Source organism: Aspergillus piperis (assembly GCF_003184755.1).
Source record: "Aspergillus piperis CBS 112811 unplaced genomic scaffold BO85scaffold_10, whole genome shotgun sequence".
NCBI classification, from domain to species: Eukaryota; Fungi; Ascomycota; class Eurotiomycetes; order Eurotiales; family Aspergillaceae; genus Aspergillus; species Aspergillus piperis.
The window spans coordinates 1,036,524-1,052,042 of NW_020291600.1; the positions used below are offsets into that span (position 1 = coordinate 1,036,524).

The following is a 15,519-nucleotide window of genomic DNA, read 5'->3' on the forward strand; positions in this document are numbered from 1 at the left end:
GACGGCGGGGAACCAAAACCAGATACGCGAGGGAGAGGGGGGCAATAATGGATGATTGTGAAAGGACCACGAGTGGATGGAATTAGTTAGTTAATTTCAGACGCTTAATAATCCGGGGCGAGAACGGTAAGTAAGTTAAGTATTGTAGTTCTACAGTTTCCAATCGGTTAGTCCTCCTTCTAGAAGTCCAATGATTGTTGTGGTTGATGAGGCTGTCCTCCAGACGTTCGCGTAACACTCCGGAACCTTCAAGACGCACGAGTCGTTATTACCTACTCCTTGCAGGTTTGGTGCAAAGGCCGGCAAAGTATCAGGTACCGCACTGGCCTTATCCGCTTGTGCACAGATACAAGTACCGGGTACTCTGTCTTGTTTCGTTTCACCGGAGCTGGGGGGACGGAGGCAACTGGGCAGTATCTTACCGTCACTCACCTTACACTATAACTGTTGTTCTTATCACCAATAAAATACCATCTGGCTGTCAATTCACCTTTATCAAAAATGGTCTTCAAGAGGTTAATCCCAGCCAGGCCATGGTAACAAGCATAATAAATATTCATCCGGGCACTCGGGTGAACAAGCGTGTGCTTAGGCTAGACTCGGGGGGCCAGTAAGCAGATCAGCCTTGCAGTCAACTAACTGAAGACAATACCCCATACTCCGTCCCTCCGGTTCAAATCTGCCTCGGATCACGAGTCAAGTCTGGATCTGATCATCAGGACAATTCCAGTTATAGTCTGGGAACATAATTATCCCTGCTACAAGAGAACAACTGTATCATATCTGTCATCTAATTCACTGGCCAATATCATACTGACAAATTTAGCCAGAACAGCATATAACCGTATCTGCTGCATAATACCACATCTTACTGTATTATACCTCATCACGTGGGGGCAATTCTAGGTAGCAGCCTAAGCTTCGTCTCGAGCGCAACTGATAACATTCACCCCCCGCTGTTCTAACCTAATACTTTTGTATTATAATACCTGGTCTAATCATCTCGCGCTCACTATCACAAACATTTTGTAATTCATCAAGCCTTTTCTCGCGCAAAGCCCCAACTCACAGGACCACCCGACACAGCTCTATACCCCCGACCGGTATCTCCAAGGCGGCGAGGCGAGACCGCGGCCGCTAAGGACCGACCAGACCATATCCATCTATCTACCCCCCAGTTCGGTGCTTGTTCAAGACCCTCAAGCTTGCCACAAGAAGCTCATTCCGCAATCCTCTCACATCCAATCCGCCAAAATGAACCGGCTATTCGGTACGAAGAACACGGCACCCAAGCCAACTCTAGATGGGGCCATAACCAATGTACGTTTTCCCTTTCCCATTTCCCAACCAGTCATCCATCCATCAATGTTGTTGCCCAACTCTCCGAATCCATCCATCCATCTCGTCCCCTTACCCGCCTGACCCCGCATGATTAACACTTCCTCCCACCCGGACAGGTGGAAACCCGCATCTCCAGCATTGACGTCAAGCTTGCGGCACTCAACTCGGAACTATCAACCTATCAAACGAAGATCTCGAAGATGCGCGACGGGCCGGGAAAAACCGCGTTACGGCAGAAGGCACTCAAGGTACTGCAGCGACGGAAACAGTACGAAGCGCAGCGGGATCAGCTGTCGCAGCAGTCGTGGAATATGGAGCAAGCGGGCATGATGCAGGATAATCTGAAGAATGTGATGACGACGGTGGATGCGATGAAGACGACTACCAAGACGCTCAAGAAGCAGTATGGTCAGATTGATATTGATAAGATTGAGCGGTTGCAGGATGAGATGGCGGATTTGATGGACGTGGGGAATGAGATTCAGGAAAGTATCTCGAGGGCGTATGATGTTCCTGAGGATGTGGATGAGGCGGAACTTGATGCTGAATTGGAGGCGCTGGGTGAGGAGACTATGATGGAGAGCTCCATGGCGGATAGTGCCATGCCGAGTTTCTTGCAGGATGAGGTGGCGCCGCCGCAGTTTATTGATGAGCCGCCGGAGCAGACGAAGGTTAAGGAGCCTGCTAGTGGGTTGGGTTAGGATTACATATATGGTTTACTATGAGAATAGCGGTTTAGGAGTTCTGATCATGGTGGCATCGGAGTTGGGATTTTTTTTTTCTTGTTATTGTGTTTTCTATTCTCTTTCCCCCCTTTCCTCCCCTTTGAATTAATCGATTAAGCTGTGTTCATTCTAAGAACTTTTATTGTGTATGTTCTGCTTCTCACTTTCTCGTGTCTGCATCTTCGGGGTGTATTATACCGTACCTCCACCCTTCTGAGCTACACGGCTTGCACATTCCAGCGACACTTCCTTTCGAAGAGATATCGTCCCCTCCAGTTCAGCGTTCCAGATGTTTCGCGCTCTAGGCCTTGCCGAGTCCAATCAGGACGAGCAGAGCCACGTTCATGACCGCAATGATTACCCAAACAATGACAGCGATGGCAGTAACAAACCAGTTGTTTCTCATCTTGACTCCATCGGCCGAGGCATTCTCACCGGCGAAGTTTCTATCCGTAGGGACGGTCATGTAACGGTTGCGGCACGTAAAGTAAACCAGAGGGGCAGTGACAAACGGCAGGATGACACTCAAAACCACCTGGCTGGCGTTCAGAGTCTTGTTCAATCCCTCCTTGCCGACAGCAGCTGCAATGATTATGCTAGGGATGATACTGATTGACCGCGTGACCAGTCGCCGGAGCCAAGGTCTGATACTCCAGTTCAGCATTCCCTCGCTGACCATTTGTCCAGCCATGGTACAGACGATTCCGGCGGAGATGCCTGAGAGGAGCAGGGCCAATGCGAAGATCAGACCTGCAGCCGGGGCAATGGAGCTAGAGAGAAGATCATAAATGCCAAAGAGGTCTGCGTCATCAGCTCCCGAAGTGCCGTACAAGGAAGCACCAGCAACGATGAGAATGGCGCTGTTGACGAACAGGGCAAATGTAAAGAGGGACAACGTAAGCTCAATGACGGAGTACTTCAGACATCCCCGAATGGCTTGGATGGACGGCCTGTATTCCACTTCTCCGTTGGTGCTTCCAAGGCAGACGGAGGGATCGACGTAGCCTTGGGTAACATCGAATTCCTTCAGTCGCGATTGGACAACTCCGCTGCCAAGAAACATGGAGTGAGGCATCACCGTAGCACCGAGGATACCACAGCTTTGATACAGACTGTTAGACAGGAAGTTAGTAAGCTCTCAATGTCTCAGTCATTTACGAAGCGGGCTACTCACCCATTGGACTGCACGATGGCAGACGAAGGCAAGTAGCCTCGGAAAACAGCTCCGACCGACTGTTCTTTAATGAGAGCGAGTTGAATGCAAAAACAAATCACCACTCCCAGGACCAATAGCATGACAAAGAATTCGAATAGACGCAATCCCCACATGGCGCCATTCGGTCTATAGAATATCAAGATGAAGAGAACATCGGCTAGTGTGATTGCGCATCCCGCCACCAGAGGGATTTTCAGGAGAAGGTTGAGCGAGATGGCAGATCCGACAACCTAGGACACCCGCTTAGCACCAGCATCGGAAAGCAGAGGCGGGAAGTTTAGCTGCTTACTTCTGCGATATCAGTTGCCACGATGGCGGCCTCCGCAAAAGCATACAGGATGTAGTTCAACCACTTGGGTAGGTGCTCCCTGCAGTTTTCCGCCAGGTTGAGCCCGGTCACAGTGCCGAGCTTAATACACAGCGACTGTAGAAAGATAGCAAAAAGGTTGGAAACTAGGACGATGAAGAGCAAAGCATAGCGAAACTCTGCGCCTGCAGCGACATCGGTGGAGTAGTTTCCCGGATCAATGTAAGCTACCGCGATCAGGAATCCAGGGCCGACAAAGCGACCAAACTTCTTGATACTTTGAGCGAGGCGGAGAAAGAAAGAAAAAGTTGATGTATTGAAAGGACGGCGAGGTGATTCGCTGCTCGTCCTGGGTGATTGGTCCCCAGGAGCGGCAGCAATCACTTCGCCGGGGGTCTTCTTCTCCATCTCGGGCTCGTTTCCATCTAGACTATTTGGTCTATGATCCATCGCTGCAATTCCTTCACCTGCAGCTCCCCCCATACCGCCTGCGTGTCTCCGATGCACCTTCGAGTTCGCAATGCCGTTGAAATCGCTTCGAGTGGTAATGTCGGCATTCAGCGCCGGCGGATTCTGGTTCCATCCCGGGTGCTCGAGGGTGTCATCGGTGCGCGAAGGACAATTCATGGCGGGCTGAGAAGCTCTTCAGTGACACGATTTGGAGATATTATCAATTGCAGCTATTCCGATAACCCACGAAGTCGGAGTATTTAGGCAACGCCACGTTCGGGACGTCAGTCTAGAATTCAAGGACCCTGCGGGGAAGCCTGCCCGAAACTGCCCGATTGCGGTAGTCGCTGTAGACACGTCCACTGCGGAACAGGGAAGAGGGTCGGAAGAAATAGATAGATCGACTGCTAAGTGTTCAAATGCAGTTGTTACGATGGAAGATGGGTCCAAAAGATAAAATCAGTGACATTCACTCCAGTCAGAAGCAGGAGAGAGAAGAGGAGGGGGAGATTCAGAATTTTGGTAGCATGACGGCATGCGGTTCTGAGGCTGTTCGCGGTGAAGTGTGGCCAACTGGGCCGCCCAGACCGACTAAAAACATCAATTCTAGGCAACATTGTCTTTCTCGTGGATTCGGTGACACATTAAATTTCAGCGAAAAACGGAAGTCTGCATGGATACCCCATGGGCACCGGAAGAAAAGGTTTTAATGGGCCCAGAAGATAGACACATTGATAGATGGTAGAGAGGTGGTTTGGCAGCCAAGTCATAGATTCCTGAAGTCCCGTGATACGCCTTGTCCTCCCCTGGCTGCAGCTGATCGATCTGCTTGGCCTTTGTCTTCCCTCTGATTCGACCACTTCCACGGAATCTAAGCGCCTAAATTGGCGTCTTCGTAGTACATCAACGGCATGATTTCCTTGATGATGGGCAGGTTGTACTGTAGAAATTACACATAGGGCCGAGATCTGGGACCGCGAGATTCTGGTGCTTCCGTGCGGCTGCTGCCGTGTCGGCAATCAATGGGACCAAGATCTTTGTTTCGATATCGGACCATTCTTTGCGAATGGATCCGGACCGTTGTGGCTTCGAGGTAACATCGTGGAAAGCACCCTTCCAAATCACTTTAATCGCGCAACAGGTTTTGATGGAGTCGCCAACCCTTGAGCCAAGTGTCTAGATCCTATGCCAGAATGGCTTCAGGGGTTTCTTCCCAGCGCTATGCTACCGAATTCACAAGATAGGCGACAAGATACCTCGGTCAGCATGTTGACTGGTCTCCGAACAATTTCTTGGTATACCCATTGCGGGTCAGAGAACGCGTAATGGCAATGAGAAAAAGACGCACTTTCGAAGACAAAACTCCAGTGGTGATCCTCTCGAAGGCTATTTATTGCTAGAGCTCCCCCAATTGATGTCCATCGCACGGCAACTATTACTCTCTATGCAAGATGGCTAGATGGACAGTCATGGCTTTTTTTAAGTGATTCTTCGATGTATTAGGTACTTTGAAAACTACGCAAGATGCATGCTAGTCCCCAGATCAACAGCATAGTTGGCATTGAGGAACCCACCTGAGTTCTGCATCCCCAACCTACATCGAGTGGAATATGCTTCTATAACCGACTGTTGTATGGTAGTTCTAAAGCGAAGACGGTCCATGCTGGATGTTTGTGTCCATTGTACTAGTCAACCGATGTAGCCCTTGTGGCCAATGAAGTCAGTTATTCAATCTGCGTTCGGTTTTGATCCTCTAGGTATTGGTATATCAGCGTTGACTGCCCACACAGGTCTCCCAGAGATAACCCAGGGCATCTTTCAAGGGTCTCTAGATAATAACCCCTGCTGTAGGTTAACGTGAGCATCTAGTATCTCAAAATAGCACAAGACCGTCTGTCAGTGCTTGAAAGTTTAAACGGCTATCAGACGACTCGGATCGAGAGTCCTGTAGACATTGTGTAGCATCAAGCAAATGGTCAGTAACAATGTGTGTCGTACACGTCTCACAGACTTCAGATGTCTTCTGATATATCCTGGTCATTTTCCCGTATGGGACTAATCACTTGATTCGAGTCTGATTTATTTTGAGATGGGAATTGTTGGTTCACTCCAAGAGGTTGTTTTTTAGCTATCGCAAGTCGCACAAATTGTTTCAGATCTTCCAAGCGATATCCCTTTTCTTGTGTTACTCTTCTTGGACTTGAGGGACGGTTTTGACTCCCAAGGATCTGTGACAGACCATTAGATGGCTACCTAGAGCAGTGAGGAGGTCGTCTTCTATTTCCTAAATCGAGTAAGATATAGGGGCAATGTTCACCCCTTGCCTGTTGTTCACATCGTTTGATATCGGCCAGAGCAGTAGAGGCTTCCATAATGATTAGCGTGGGGATGCAAAAGCAAAGAGAGCAATAATTTATTGATCGAGCAAATACTGGTGAGAGCAGAGCGTAATTAGATAGAGAGAGAGCATAGTGGTAGTTGTCTAGACTGGAAGTAACTACATCATGCGCCGGACTAGTCCCGATTCGGCACGCCAACAGATCAGTCAAGAGCCCATCGTGTTGACATCCAACAGTGGATACGACTATGAGGAAAAGAAGAGGAACGGAAACCCACACCAGCTACTACCGATCACAATGATGACAGCATTATAGTTAGACAAATATATTATTCTGTCCAATTCCTGGTTATCCAATGACATTATATATGATCTCTCACCCACTCCGACCCAAGCAGATTGTGATGGTCCATTCAATAGCCGGTTCCATGCCGGCTATTCCTCCACTATGACATCGACCCCAATTTCCATCGCGACGGGCCCCAGCTCACTATGACGGGTGATCGGATATGCTTTCTGGACGGGCTGGACACGGAGGATGATGGAAGTGATATGATTGCCCGATCAATTAACTGCCCGATTGATAGATAGACGATCATGACGGGGTGATGCACTGTCCGGCGCGACCGGAGGCGCGGTTGCCCCCAGCAACCTCCCTGCCCGCACAGTGTTTACACCCTCCGCTTCACTGCGGTGCTCCCATCTCCAGCCGTTTGGCAACGGCGTTGGCAGACTAGGCTATGCAGTGGGGGAATGCTTACGGCTCCTGCCCGTCTTAGACCTTTGAAGGGCTTCAAATTCCCGGTCTACCCACCTGAGGTTGACTCTCTGGTGTTTGCTGTTGCTGCTGTGTCTCCTGTTCCTTCGCACCGGTGTCTTCTCTTCTCTTCCTTAGTTACCTTGTTACCCTTTTTTTTTGTCTGACCTCATTTCCTTCTCCTAATTGACATTCATCCATGTCGTCGGTATTTTACTCTTGCATGTCCTTGTTATCCTGCTTTGCATAGAATTTTCCGCTGCGTTCGTATCCTTCGCTGGTGTTCGATCTATCTTTACGCGGGAGCACCCTTTCACCGTGAGTCGCCTGCGCCTACCCGTTCCATAGTAACCTTCATCCTGATGGCTGTCCTCTGCTAACACAGCCTGTGGCTTCCTAATCAGTTTCGGGCCAAAGGCGATAAGACATGGCTCCCAGCATACAACCCCCGAGCATCTTTGACGATTCCTCCCGTGGACCTACCAAACCATCCGTCCTGCGAGCTATCTGGTCATCCAAGGCCCACAAACGGACTTCATCTGCAGATGATGTCCTCGCCCCGAGGGTCGTTGAAACAGGCCAGCCTAGTGGCAGCCCATATGCGCCCCCAGTCGATGGACCTTACCACCCTGCGGAACAGCCACTGGCAGAAATAGCCCCGAACCGGGATTCAGCAGACGTTAGTTCAACCCAGAGATCACCTGGAAAGCAAGGGAAACACACTCTACACAAAAAGACAAAAAGCGCCGTCTCACTGAAATCTCTCAAGAGCTATATGGAACGCAAGGACAAGTCGGATGAGACGCCAGATGACGAAGCAGCGAATTTGAAGCCGAAGAAAGCAAAGTCGGCCAACAGTCTCACGGCTATCCTGAAACGATCTCAACGCGGAAGAAAAGGAGAAAACTCGAAAAGCGCCCGGGACAAAGAAAACCGCAGCCCATCGGACCCTGTCGATAGCATGCCCTCTCCAATGTGGGGCCACTACCCAACACCGCCGTACTACAACCAGCCTGAGGTTTCCAGTTCCCAGCACAAGCGTAGGACTTTACAGGAAGAGGTTTCCCTCTACACCCCTAGGGAGTATGGTCCCACTCTTCAGCGAAACTTCTATGACTACGATGGACCCTCTCTCAGAGCACGCGGGGATCCCAAGCCACGCCCAAAATCGGACTACCTCGCGGGCAATCGCAAGGTGAAAGAACTAATGGATCCTATAGATGGCATGACGGCGAACCAGCTGGCTTCAGGTAACCAACCAGAACCCGCCTCGCCCAAGAAACATGGGAGGCCCAGAGCACTCTCACGCCCGGAATACCATCCCCCAGTGGAATGCAAACCGGAGGCAAGCCCGAAACGACTCTCTCGCGTCCAGGCGGCAATCTCAGCATTCAATGCAAAAGAGCAGGAGGCTGAACTGCAGAAACGCTTGACCGGCAAGGAGCTTGAGAGCGAGTTTGAAAAGCTACTGGTTAGTACATCTTGAACTAACCTTGTTCTTGGTATCAAGAGCCTAGACTAATAATGAGACAGGATGCTAGAAATATCCCTCATAATATGCGAGACAAGATGAGGTCTCTGGATACCAACATAAAGGCAGATTTCATCATGAAGGATCGAGCTGAAAATGCTACGCCGCATAGCGCTGGTGCTAGTGGTACAGATAGTACCGGTCGTCGCGGGCGCAAGAAGGAGCCAAAGGAGGACCGCCATGGCCATGACAGCAAAGGATCTCGCTCGCGATCCCGCAGTCGCGGCTTCTCATTCTCCAAAGGCAGCTCTTCGCCCAAGAAGCGCCCGGATAGCGGAAGTTTCTATAGGCGTCCAAAGTCGGCCGACTATTCGCAGCCCACAGGATTCTCCAGGCTCGGTACCCCGTCAGCTTCCACTACCTCACTTTCTGCCACAGCTTGTGATACTGCAGCTGATCCGTCGGACTTTGTGCATTATCTGAGAGAAATTCAGAAGCCAGAAATGGTTGAGGTTGGGAAGATGCACAAGCTTCGCATCCTCCTCCGGAATGAAACTGTCAGCTGGGTTGATACGTTCATTGCGGACGGTGGGATGGATGAGGTGGTGCAGCTGCTCTACCGGATCATGAAGGTTGAATGGAGGTGAGTTTAACGTATTCGCTGATTGGTAAACCGGGGGCTCATAACTCGAATAGGGAAGAGCATGAAGATACCTTGCTTCACGAAACCTTGTTATGCTTGAAAGCTCTTTGCACGACGTCCATCGCTCTGCAACATCTCACCAACATCGAGGGCGAACTGTTCCCCGCATTGCTGCGAATGCTCTTTGACGAAGAGAAGAAGGGCCCAAGCGAGTACACAACCCGTGGGATCATCATCAATCTCCTGTTTACTCAGCTCTCTGCTGTATCGTCCGACGAGATGGCAGCCAGTCGGGCTTCACGCATCTTATCCTACCTGCGCGACCCGTCTCCCCCGGAGGAGAGTCAGCCTCTGAGCTTTATCGCGAACATATATCAGTCACGCCCCTACCGAGTCTGGTGCAAGGAGGTTACCAATGTGACTAAGGAAGTTTTCTGGATCTTCCTGCATCATCTCAACGTGATCCCGATCTTGAAAGACGACAAGTCGTACATGAGCTACCGGGAGCGTCATTTCCCTGCCCCTAGGCCTCCAGTTCCCGCCGCTCCTTATGTTGGTGGCGTGGAATGGGATGCGACCAACTACCTGGCTGCGCACCTGGACCTCATGAATGGCCTGGTGGCGTCGTTGCCAACGAGTGAAGAACGTAACCAGCTCCGAGATGAGTTCCGAGCTTCGGGATTCGAGAAGGTTATGGGCGGCAGTTTGCGAACATGCAAGGAGAAGTTCTATTCCTCCGTGCACGATTGCCTAAAGACATGGGTTGCTGCAGCTGTAGATGACGGGTGGCCATACACTTCTGTCCGCGAGGGCCCTCCTCGGCCGGAGCCTGGATCGCCGAGCAAGTCCCCTATCAAGGCAGCAGCTGGAAGCCCCAGAAAGGGTGTCTTGGACGAACAGCCTCCCAAGCTGGAACTTGCGCTGGATGTCCCTGCTAGCCGTGGCGGGGCCCAAGGCAACAGTGGCCTTGGGAATTGGCTTTAGACGTGAGCCTATGGCTGCGCAGACCGGTCACGTCTCTACTTGGTTGGCGACGTTGACACCGCATTATGACGGCTTTTACTGTTTTTGACTTGTTGTTGTTGTTACCTGATTTGTTTGTTATTCATCATTGTGACTTTGGAGAATCGGGATTGGACGGCGTTGGCATTTCTGCGGTGTTTTGGGTGCATCTCACCGTCACTTGACGGCCACGGCGAAACGACTCATGACGGCATAGGGCCACAGACCTGACGATATTGACGTTCTTTGATTGCATGTCAGGCCGATCATTCTTTTTCTTGGACAGATGCGTTATAGCAGGCACGACATGACCGATGTGGAGTATGCTTAGTTCTACTGTTGTCAACATGAGCGGCTTAAGCTTCGCTGTCATTATATTCCAATCATATGATAGTTGTACAGGATAGGATACTATACAGTGTAGATTGAACGGAGTGGTCTAGTCTAATGATATGCCGTTGTCAACCTCCAGCACCTGGCTTGACCTGATTATTGCGTACCCGACTCATCCTCCGACCTCTTCACAGGACGAGGCGGCGGCGGCGTCGAAAAAGCACCCTTGACACCCGCAAAGAAGGTCCGTCGAATCTAGCCACAGTTAACGACCCGCTCAACCATATTCAACACACAGATAGATAGGTTACTCACCTCATCAAACGGACTCCCACGCTCATCCCACTCCATAAACAGCAACGCATACACCAGAACAACTAAATTCCATCATCATAAACGTTAGCCTTCCCCCAACCTTGCAAATTTCACGTCACACGTATTGTTTGCCGCCATCGCCAAACCAAATAAATACAGACGGGGAATAGATGGACATACACCCAATAACCACCCACTGCGTAATCTTCGTCGCCTTAACCCACTTCGGCCGGGCATATTTCAGCGCCGCCCGACGACGATATTTCCGTTCTAGCCGGAACTGATGCTTCGGGGAGAGCTTCGACATGTCCGGTGGCCATTGACGTTTCGGTTTGTAGGGACTGTAGTATTCGCCTTCTTCGGGGTCGTATGTGTTCGGGTTGTTGTTGGTGCTGAGGCGGAAGGGGGAGGAGAGGGTATGCGGGGTTTGGGATAGGGGGCGGATCTATATTTGAGGATTTGGTTTGATGGTTAGTTTGTGTTATGCTATGTTATGGAAAGTTGGTTGGTTGGAGGTGTACCTGTTGTATTTGGGTGTGGTGAAGGTATGGGAGGGTGCGGGTAGCTGCTGCTGCTTGTGGTTTCGGGAATAGGGGCTTTGATAGTGTGAGTGCGGCGAGGCGCCGCGGGAAGAGGAGGGAGGTGGTCATTGGTGTGAGGCTGGGATGAAATTGAGGTTGATGGATGATACTATAGAGAGTCGGTCAATGGGATGATCGATCTTGAATTGCGGAGGAAAAGTTGTCGCCGGGCGGGTGGGATTCCGCCCGCGGAGAGACTAGCCTGATGGCGTAGGTTGGGTTCCGCTCGGTGGTGATTGGTTCGTGTGGTGGACTTTCATTGTTTAGATGGCTTACTACTTACTACATCTTAGATGGTACGTAGTTAAAGGGATTTTCTAGGTTGGTATTTAAATCGGTATTGTCTGTTATGGGTTTGTTACATTGCATATAGTGCGATAGAGGTGATTGTTGGGAACGTAAGGACGGGTTCATGGTAATACTACGTAGATATATATATCTTAAAACAAAGCAATTACATAGGCATGTGACACTAGTATGCATCAAGATCACTAATCACTGCAGGACACCACCAGCAGACCATAATACCTGCCTTCATCTTTGGTCCTGCTGATCGCATGACGTACCCATACGCATACCCCCCTAAAAAGCAGCACATGCAACTCATTACTTAGCAGCCATTCTAGTGCATTGCTTTTTCACATGAAACCGCTGCCTCGTGGACCGACATCCCGTGACCCGCCTCCGCGGAACAACAATGATGCGCATAAGCCTCGGTTCATTGAAGCAGAGCTGAGCAGCCCAGCCGGTTTGATTGCAAGTGACTGGCTTTCTCCACGTTGCCCCAGATTCTTATAAGACCAGGGGTTCAGTTCTTCGTATCTTCAGTCTCTTCAAAACCTTTTTCCTCTTTCTTTGGAGATACCACTAGCGCATCTCATTTCTTTATATTCGAGTCTCCCGTTGACGTCATCATGTCTTCTGGTAAGTCTACAGTAGCCTCTGTTGGTCTCAAAAAGGGTTCTAAACTAACTGTCCTGCGTTACTAGCCCAGCAACGTCTGTCTCAGGTGGCTTCCCACTTCGGCCCTGGTGGCAAGAAGGGAGTCTCCGCCATCACGGAGAAGCACCCCGATGATATCGTCGTGACCTGCGCTCTGCGTACGGCTCTTACAAAGGGTGGAAAAGGTGGTTTCAAGGACACCGCTGCCGCTGATTTGCTGGCCGGTGTCTTCAAGGGAGTCATCGACCGCAGCGGCATTGACCCCAGTCAGGTCAACGACATTGCTGTCGGCTCCGTCCTTGCCCCAGGTGGTGGTGCGACGGAATTCCGTGCTGCCGCCCTGGTGGCGGGCTTCCCCGAGTCTACTGCCGTCAAGAGTCTGAACCGTCAGTGCTCTAGCGGTCTTCAGGCGATCGTGGATATCGCCAATGCCGTGAAATCGGGCATGATCGAAGTTGGTATTGGTGCTGGTGTCGAGAGCATGTCGTCTCAATACGGGTAAGTTCCGCCCCCTCACCTCAACCCTCTCTGATATGTAAGCTAACGAGCATCAGCCCCGGTGCCGTGACCGAGTTCTCCGAGCTTCTCGAGGCCCACCCCGAGTCGGCCAACTGCAAGGTTCCCATGGGTGTTCTGTCCGAGCAGATGGCCAAGGACCGCAACGTCACTCGTGCAGCCCAGGACTCCTTTGCCGCCGCCTCATACCAGAAGGCCGTCAAGGCCCAGAAAGCCGGCCTCTTCAACGAGGAGATCATCCCTCTGGAAGTTAAGTGGACGGACCCCAAGTCCGGCGAGGAGAAGACCATCACCGTCAAGGCCGACGACGGCATCCGTGACGGCATCACCCCCGAGTCGCTGGGCAAGATCCGGCCTGCATTCGCCAAGGACGGATCCATCCACGCCGGAAACGCCTCCCAGATCTCCGACGGTGCTGCCGCCGTGCTGCTGATGAAGCGCTCCACGGCCGAGCGCCTGGGACAGAAGATCCTCGGCAAGTACGTCGCTGCTAGCGTCGTGGGTGTTAAGCCCCTGCTCATGGGTATCGGCCCGTGGAAGGCTATCCCCGTGGCCTTGGAGAAGGCCGGCATCACCAAGGACGACGTGGACATCTACGAGATCAACGAGGCGTTCGCCTCGCAGTGCGTCTGGTGCATCAACGAGCTGGGTCTGCCACAGGAGAAGATCAACCCCAAGGGTGGTGCAATTGCCTTCGGACACCCGCTCGGCTGCACGGGCTCGCGCCAGATCAGCACGCTGCTGACGGAGCTGAAGCGGACGAACAAGAAGATCGGCGTCAGCAGCATGTGCGTGGGCACAGGTATGGGTATGGCGGCCGTTTGGGTTGCGGAGTAAATCAAAAAGGCTGTGTGTGTAACTTACTTAGATTGATGATTTTGTTTTGTCTCTCCTAGCGATTTGTATCTAATTCTCGTTATACTTCAAGCTGGTCTTCACACGACCCTTATATACCATACTACTGTATACAAATTGAACCTACCAACCAAATCCCACCCCACTAACTATCTATACAGTAGAGTAGAGAGGGATTGACCTAAATCTTCCCCCTAAACCTCCCAAACGCCTCAAAAACACTCATCCCCCCTTCCACTGCCTCCTTAACCTTATCATCCATGCCCACCAACTTCGGCATCACCTCGAGGACCCGATCCAGCATCTCCCGAGGTATAGCCACCACTCCTCCTTCCTCGTAATCGCAGAAGATGATGTCTCCCTGTGCACCCATCCACCATCCCACCATTAGCCAAACAAACACCACCCCAGTGACACAAAAGGTTTCTTACCTCTTTAACAACAACCCCCGAAACACACACCTCCCCACCCATCTCCCCCGCCTTCGCCTCCGCCCCACTCCCCACCGTCGACCCTCCCCTCGCCCAGATCCCCAGCCCGGAGGCCTTGAGCTCCGCGCGATCGCGCACTCTCCCGTCCACCACCACGCCAAGCACGCCCCGGACTTTCATCCGCAGGGCCATGATGCCCCCGACGACGGCGCAGTGCTGGTCTCCCGGTTGGGAGATTACGAGGATGGTGGAGGGCGTGGTCAGGTCCGACCAGTGCGTTGAGGGGGGGATTGCCTTAGAAGTTGCGGGGGTAGGGGTGGATTTGGGGATGAATTGGAGGGTGCTGGCTGGGGCGATTAGTTTGGGGGGTGTGGTGGAGGATGGATCTTGGGTGGGTGGGTAGTAGGGGGCTGTTTTGATGTTAGTTGGTAGGTAGGATGGGTAGGGAGGATGGGATGGTGATGTACTTAGGTCTGCGATGTAGCCTGCTCGGGGTGGGGTGTTGGGAGGGACGGGTTGGAGTTTGAGGAGGGCGTCGGAGACCTGATGTTATTATTTGTTAGTTGGATAGATGGGTGATGGTGAGGGGATGTGAGGGGAGGGATGGATGTACATCACAGGCGGAGTAGTTGTATAAGAGGGAGATCTTTTCTTCGAGGATTGACATGATTATTGGAGTGAATTGAATTGAAGTGGGTAGATAGATACTGAGTTGCTACTTATGCGGAGTATGAGGTAGTAGATTGATACATGGAGAGGGGTATAAGGATAAGTTGAAATCGATCAGATAAGCTGCAAAGAATCCTTCTTGCATAACCGAGGATCAATTGCAATTGACATCATGTGTGAGAAAGCTTCACTTCTAAGTAGTGTAATACATAGTCACACAAGATAGATAATAGTAGTTTCTATCCATTCGACCGATCGGATCTACATGCATCCCGTCTGCCAAACTCCGCTTCTCTATTTGTCTATTCCCCTTTCATCCGACAATAGCTATTTACTACTAGATACTAACAGTATAGATACAATCTATCTCCCTCCGGATCGTCCCTGACAAATGTCACCGCCACTCCCGAACATGGATAAGTAAATGTGGGGGGGCCCGATTGAACCCTCGGACCCAATCGAGTCAGTTCCCATCCAATGAGATAGTTATCTATAAGTAACTTGCTTAGTATTGGTAGTTAAGTTCCTGTTGGGGTAGTCTACCTACTGAAAACTTCCCCCCCTCCTCATCCGTAAAACGCCGGCGGATCTCCGTAGAATTTCATGACAACTAATCTAAACGTGGCC

General features: G+C 51.2%; 6 protein-coding genes across 6 annotated transcripts; 3 read left to right on the top strand and 3 right to left on the bottom strand.

The window, feature by feature from the left end:
• Positions 1-905: 905 nt before the first annotated feature.
• On the top strand, positions 906-2,205 carry BO85DRAFT_37866 (putative SNF7 family protein (Cta1)). The gene is made up of 3 exons (XM_025656307.1): positions 906-1,028; positions 1,087-1,320; positions 1,458-2,205. Exons 2-3 carry the CDS (start codon positions 1,255-1,257, stop codon positions 2,040-2,042), a joined length of 651 nt encoding a protein of 216 aa, XP_025515226.1. The 5' UTR covers positions 906-1,028; positions 1,087-1,254; the 3' UTR covers positions 2,043-2,205.
• Positions 2,205-4,337, bottom strand: BO85DRAFT_37845 (NRAMP family metal ion transporter). Its single transcript, XM_025656298.1, has 3 exons — positions 3,572-4,337; positions 3,241-3,512; positions 2,205-3,178 (listed from the first exon to the last, which is right to left on the bottom strand). Exons 1-3 carry the CDS (start codon positions 4,214-4,216, stop codon positions 2,368-2,370), a joined length of 1,728 nt encoding a protein of 575 aa, XP_025515227.1. The 5' UTR covers positions 4,217-4,337; the 3' UTR covers positions 2,205-2,367.
• Positions 4,338-7,388: 3,051 nt separating this feature from the next.
• On the top strand, positions 7,389-10,294 carry BO85DRAFT_37958 (uncharacterized protein). Its single transcript, XM_025656347.1, has 4 exons — positions 7,389-7,452; positions 7,539-8,605; positions 8,668-9,248; positions 9,302-10,294. Exons 2-4 carry the CDS (start codon positions 7,562-7,564, stop codon positions 10,230-10,232), a joined length of 2,556 nt encoding a protein of 851 aa, XP_025515228.1. The 5' UTR covers positions 7,389-7,452; positions 7,539-7,561; the 3' UTR covers positions 10,233-10,294.
• A 168-nt stretch (positions 10,295-10,462) lies between these two features.
• On the bottom strand, positions 10,463-11,601 carry BO85DRAFT_450033 (uncharacterized protein). The gene is made up of 4 exons (XM_025660288.1): positions 11,420-11,601; positions 11,079-11,343; positions 10,899-10,960; positions 10,463-10,838 (listed from the first exon to the last, which is right to left on the bottom strand). The coding sequence occupies exons 1-4, from the start codon at positions 11,546-11,548 to the stop codon at positions 10,740-10,742; spliced, it is 555 nt and encodes a 184-aa protein (XP_025515229.1). The 5' UTR covers positions 11,549-11,601; the 3' UTR covers positions 10,463-10,739.
• A 405-nt stretch (positions 11,602-12,006) lies between these two features.
• BO85DRAFT_520754 (3-ketoacyl-coA thiolase peroxisomal A precursor) lies at positions 12,007-13,931 on the top strand. The gene is made up of 3 exons (XM_025665158.1): positions 12,007-12,403; positions 12,469-12,919; positions 12,976-13,931. The coding sequence occupies exons 1-3, from the start codon at positions 12,394-12,396 to the stop codon at positions 13,772-13,774; spliced, it is 1,260 nt and encodes a 419-aa protein (XP_025515230.1). The 5' UTR covers positions 12,007-12,393; the 3' UTR covers positions 13,775-13,931.
• BO85DRAFT_520755 (RraA family protein) lies at positions 13,795-15,056 on the bottom strand. The gene is made up of 4 exons (XM_025665159.1): positions 14,837-15,056; positions 14,691-14,766; positions 14,224-14,633; positions 13,795-14,153 (listed from the first exon to the last, which is right to left on the bottom strand). Exons 1-4 carry the CDS (start codon positions 14,888-14,890, stop codon positions 13,974-13,976), a joined length of 720 nt encoding a protein of 239 aa, XP_025515231.1. The 5' UTR covers positions 14,891-15,056; the 3' UTR covers positions 13,795-13,973.
• Between the last annotated feature and the right edge of the window lie 463 nt (positions 15,057-15,519).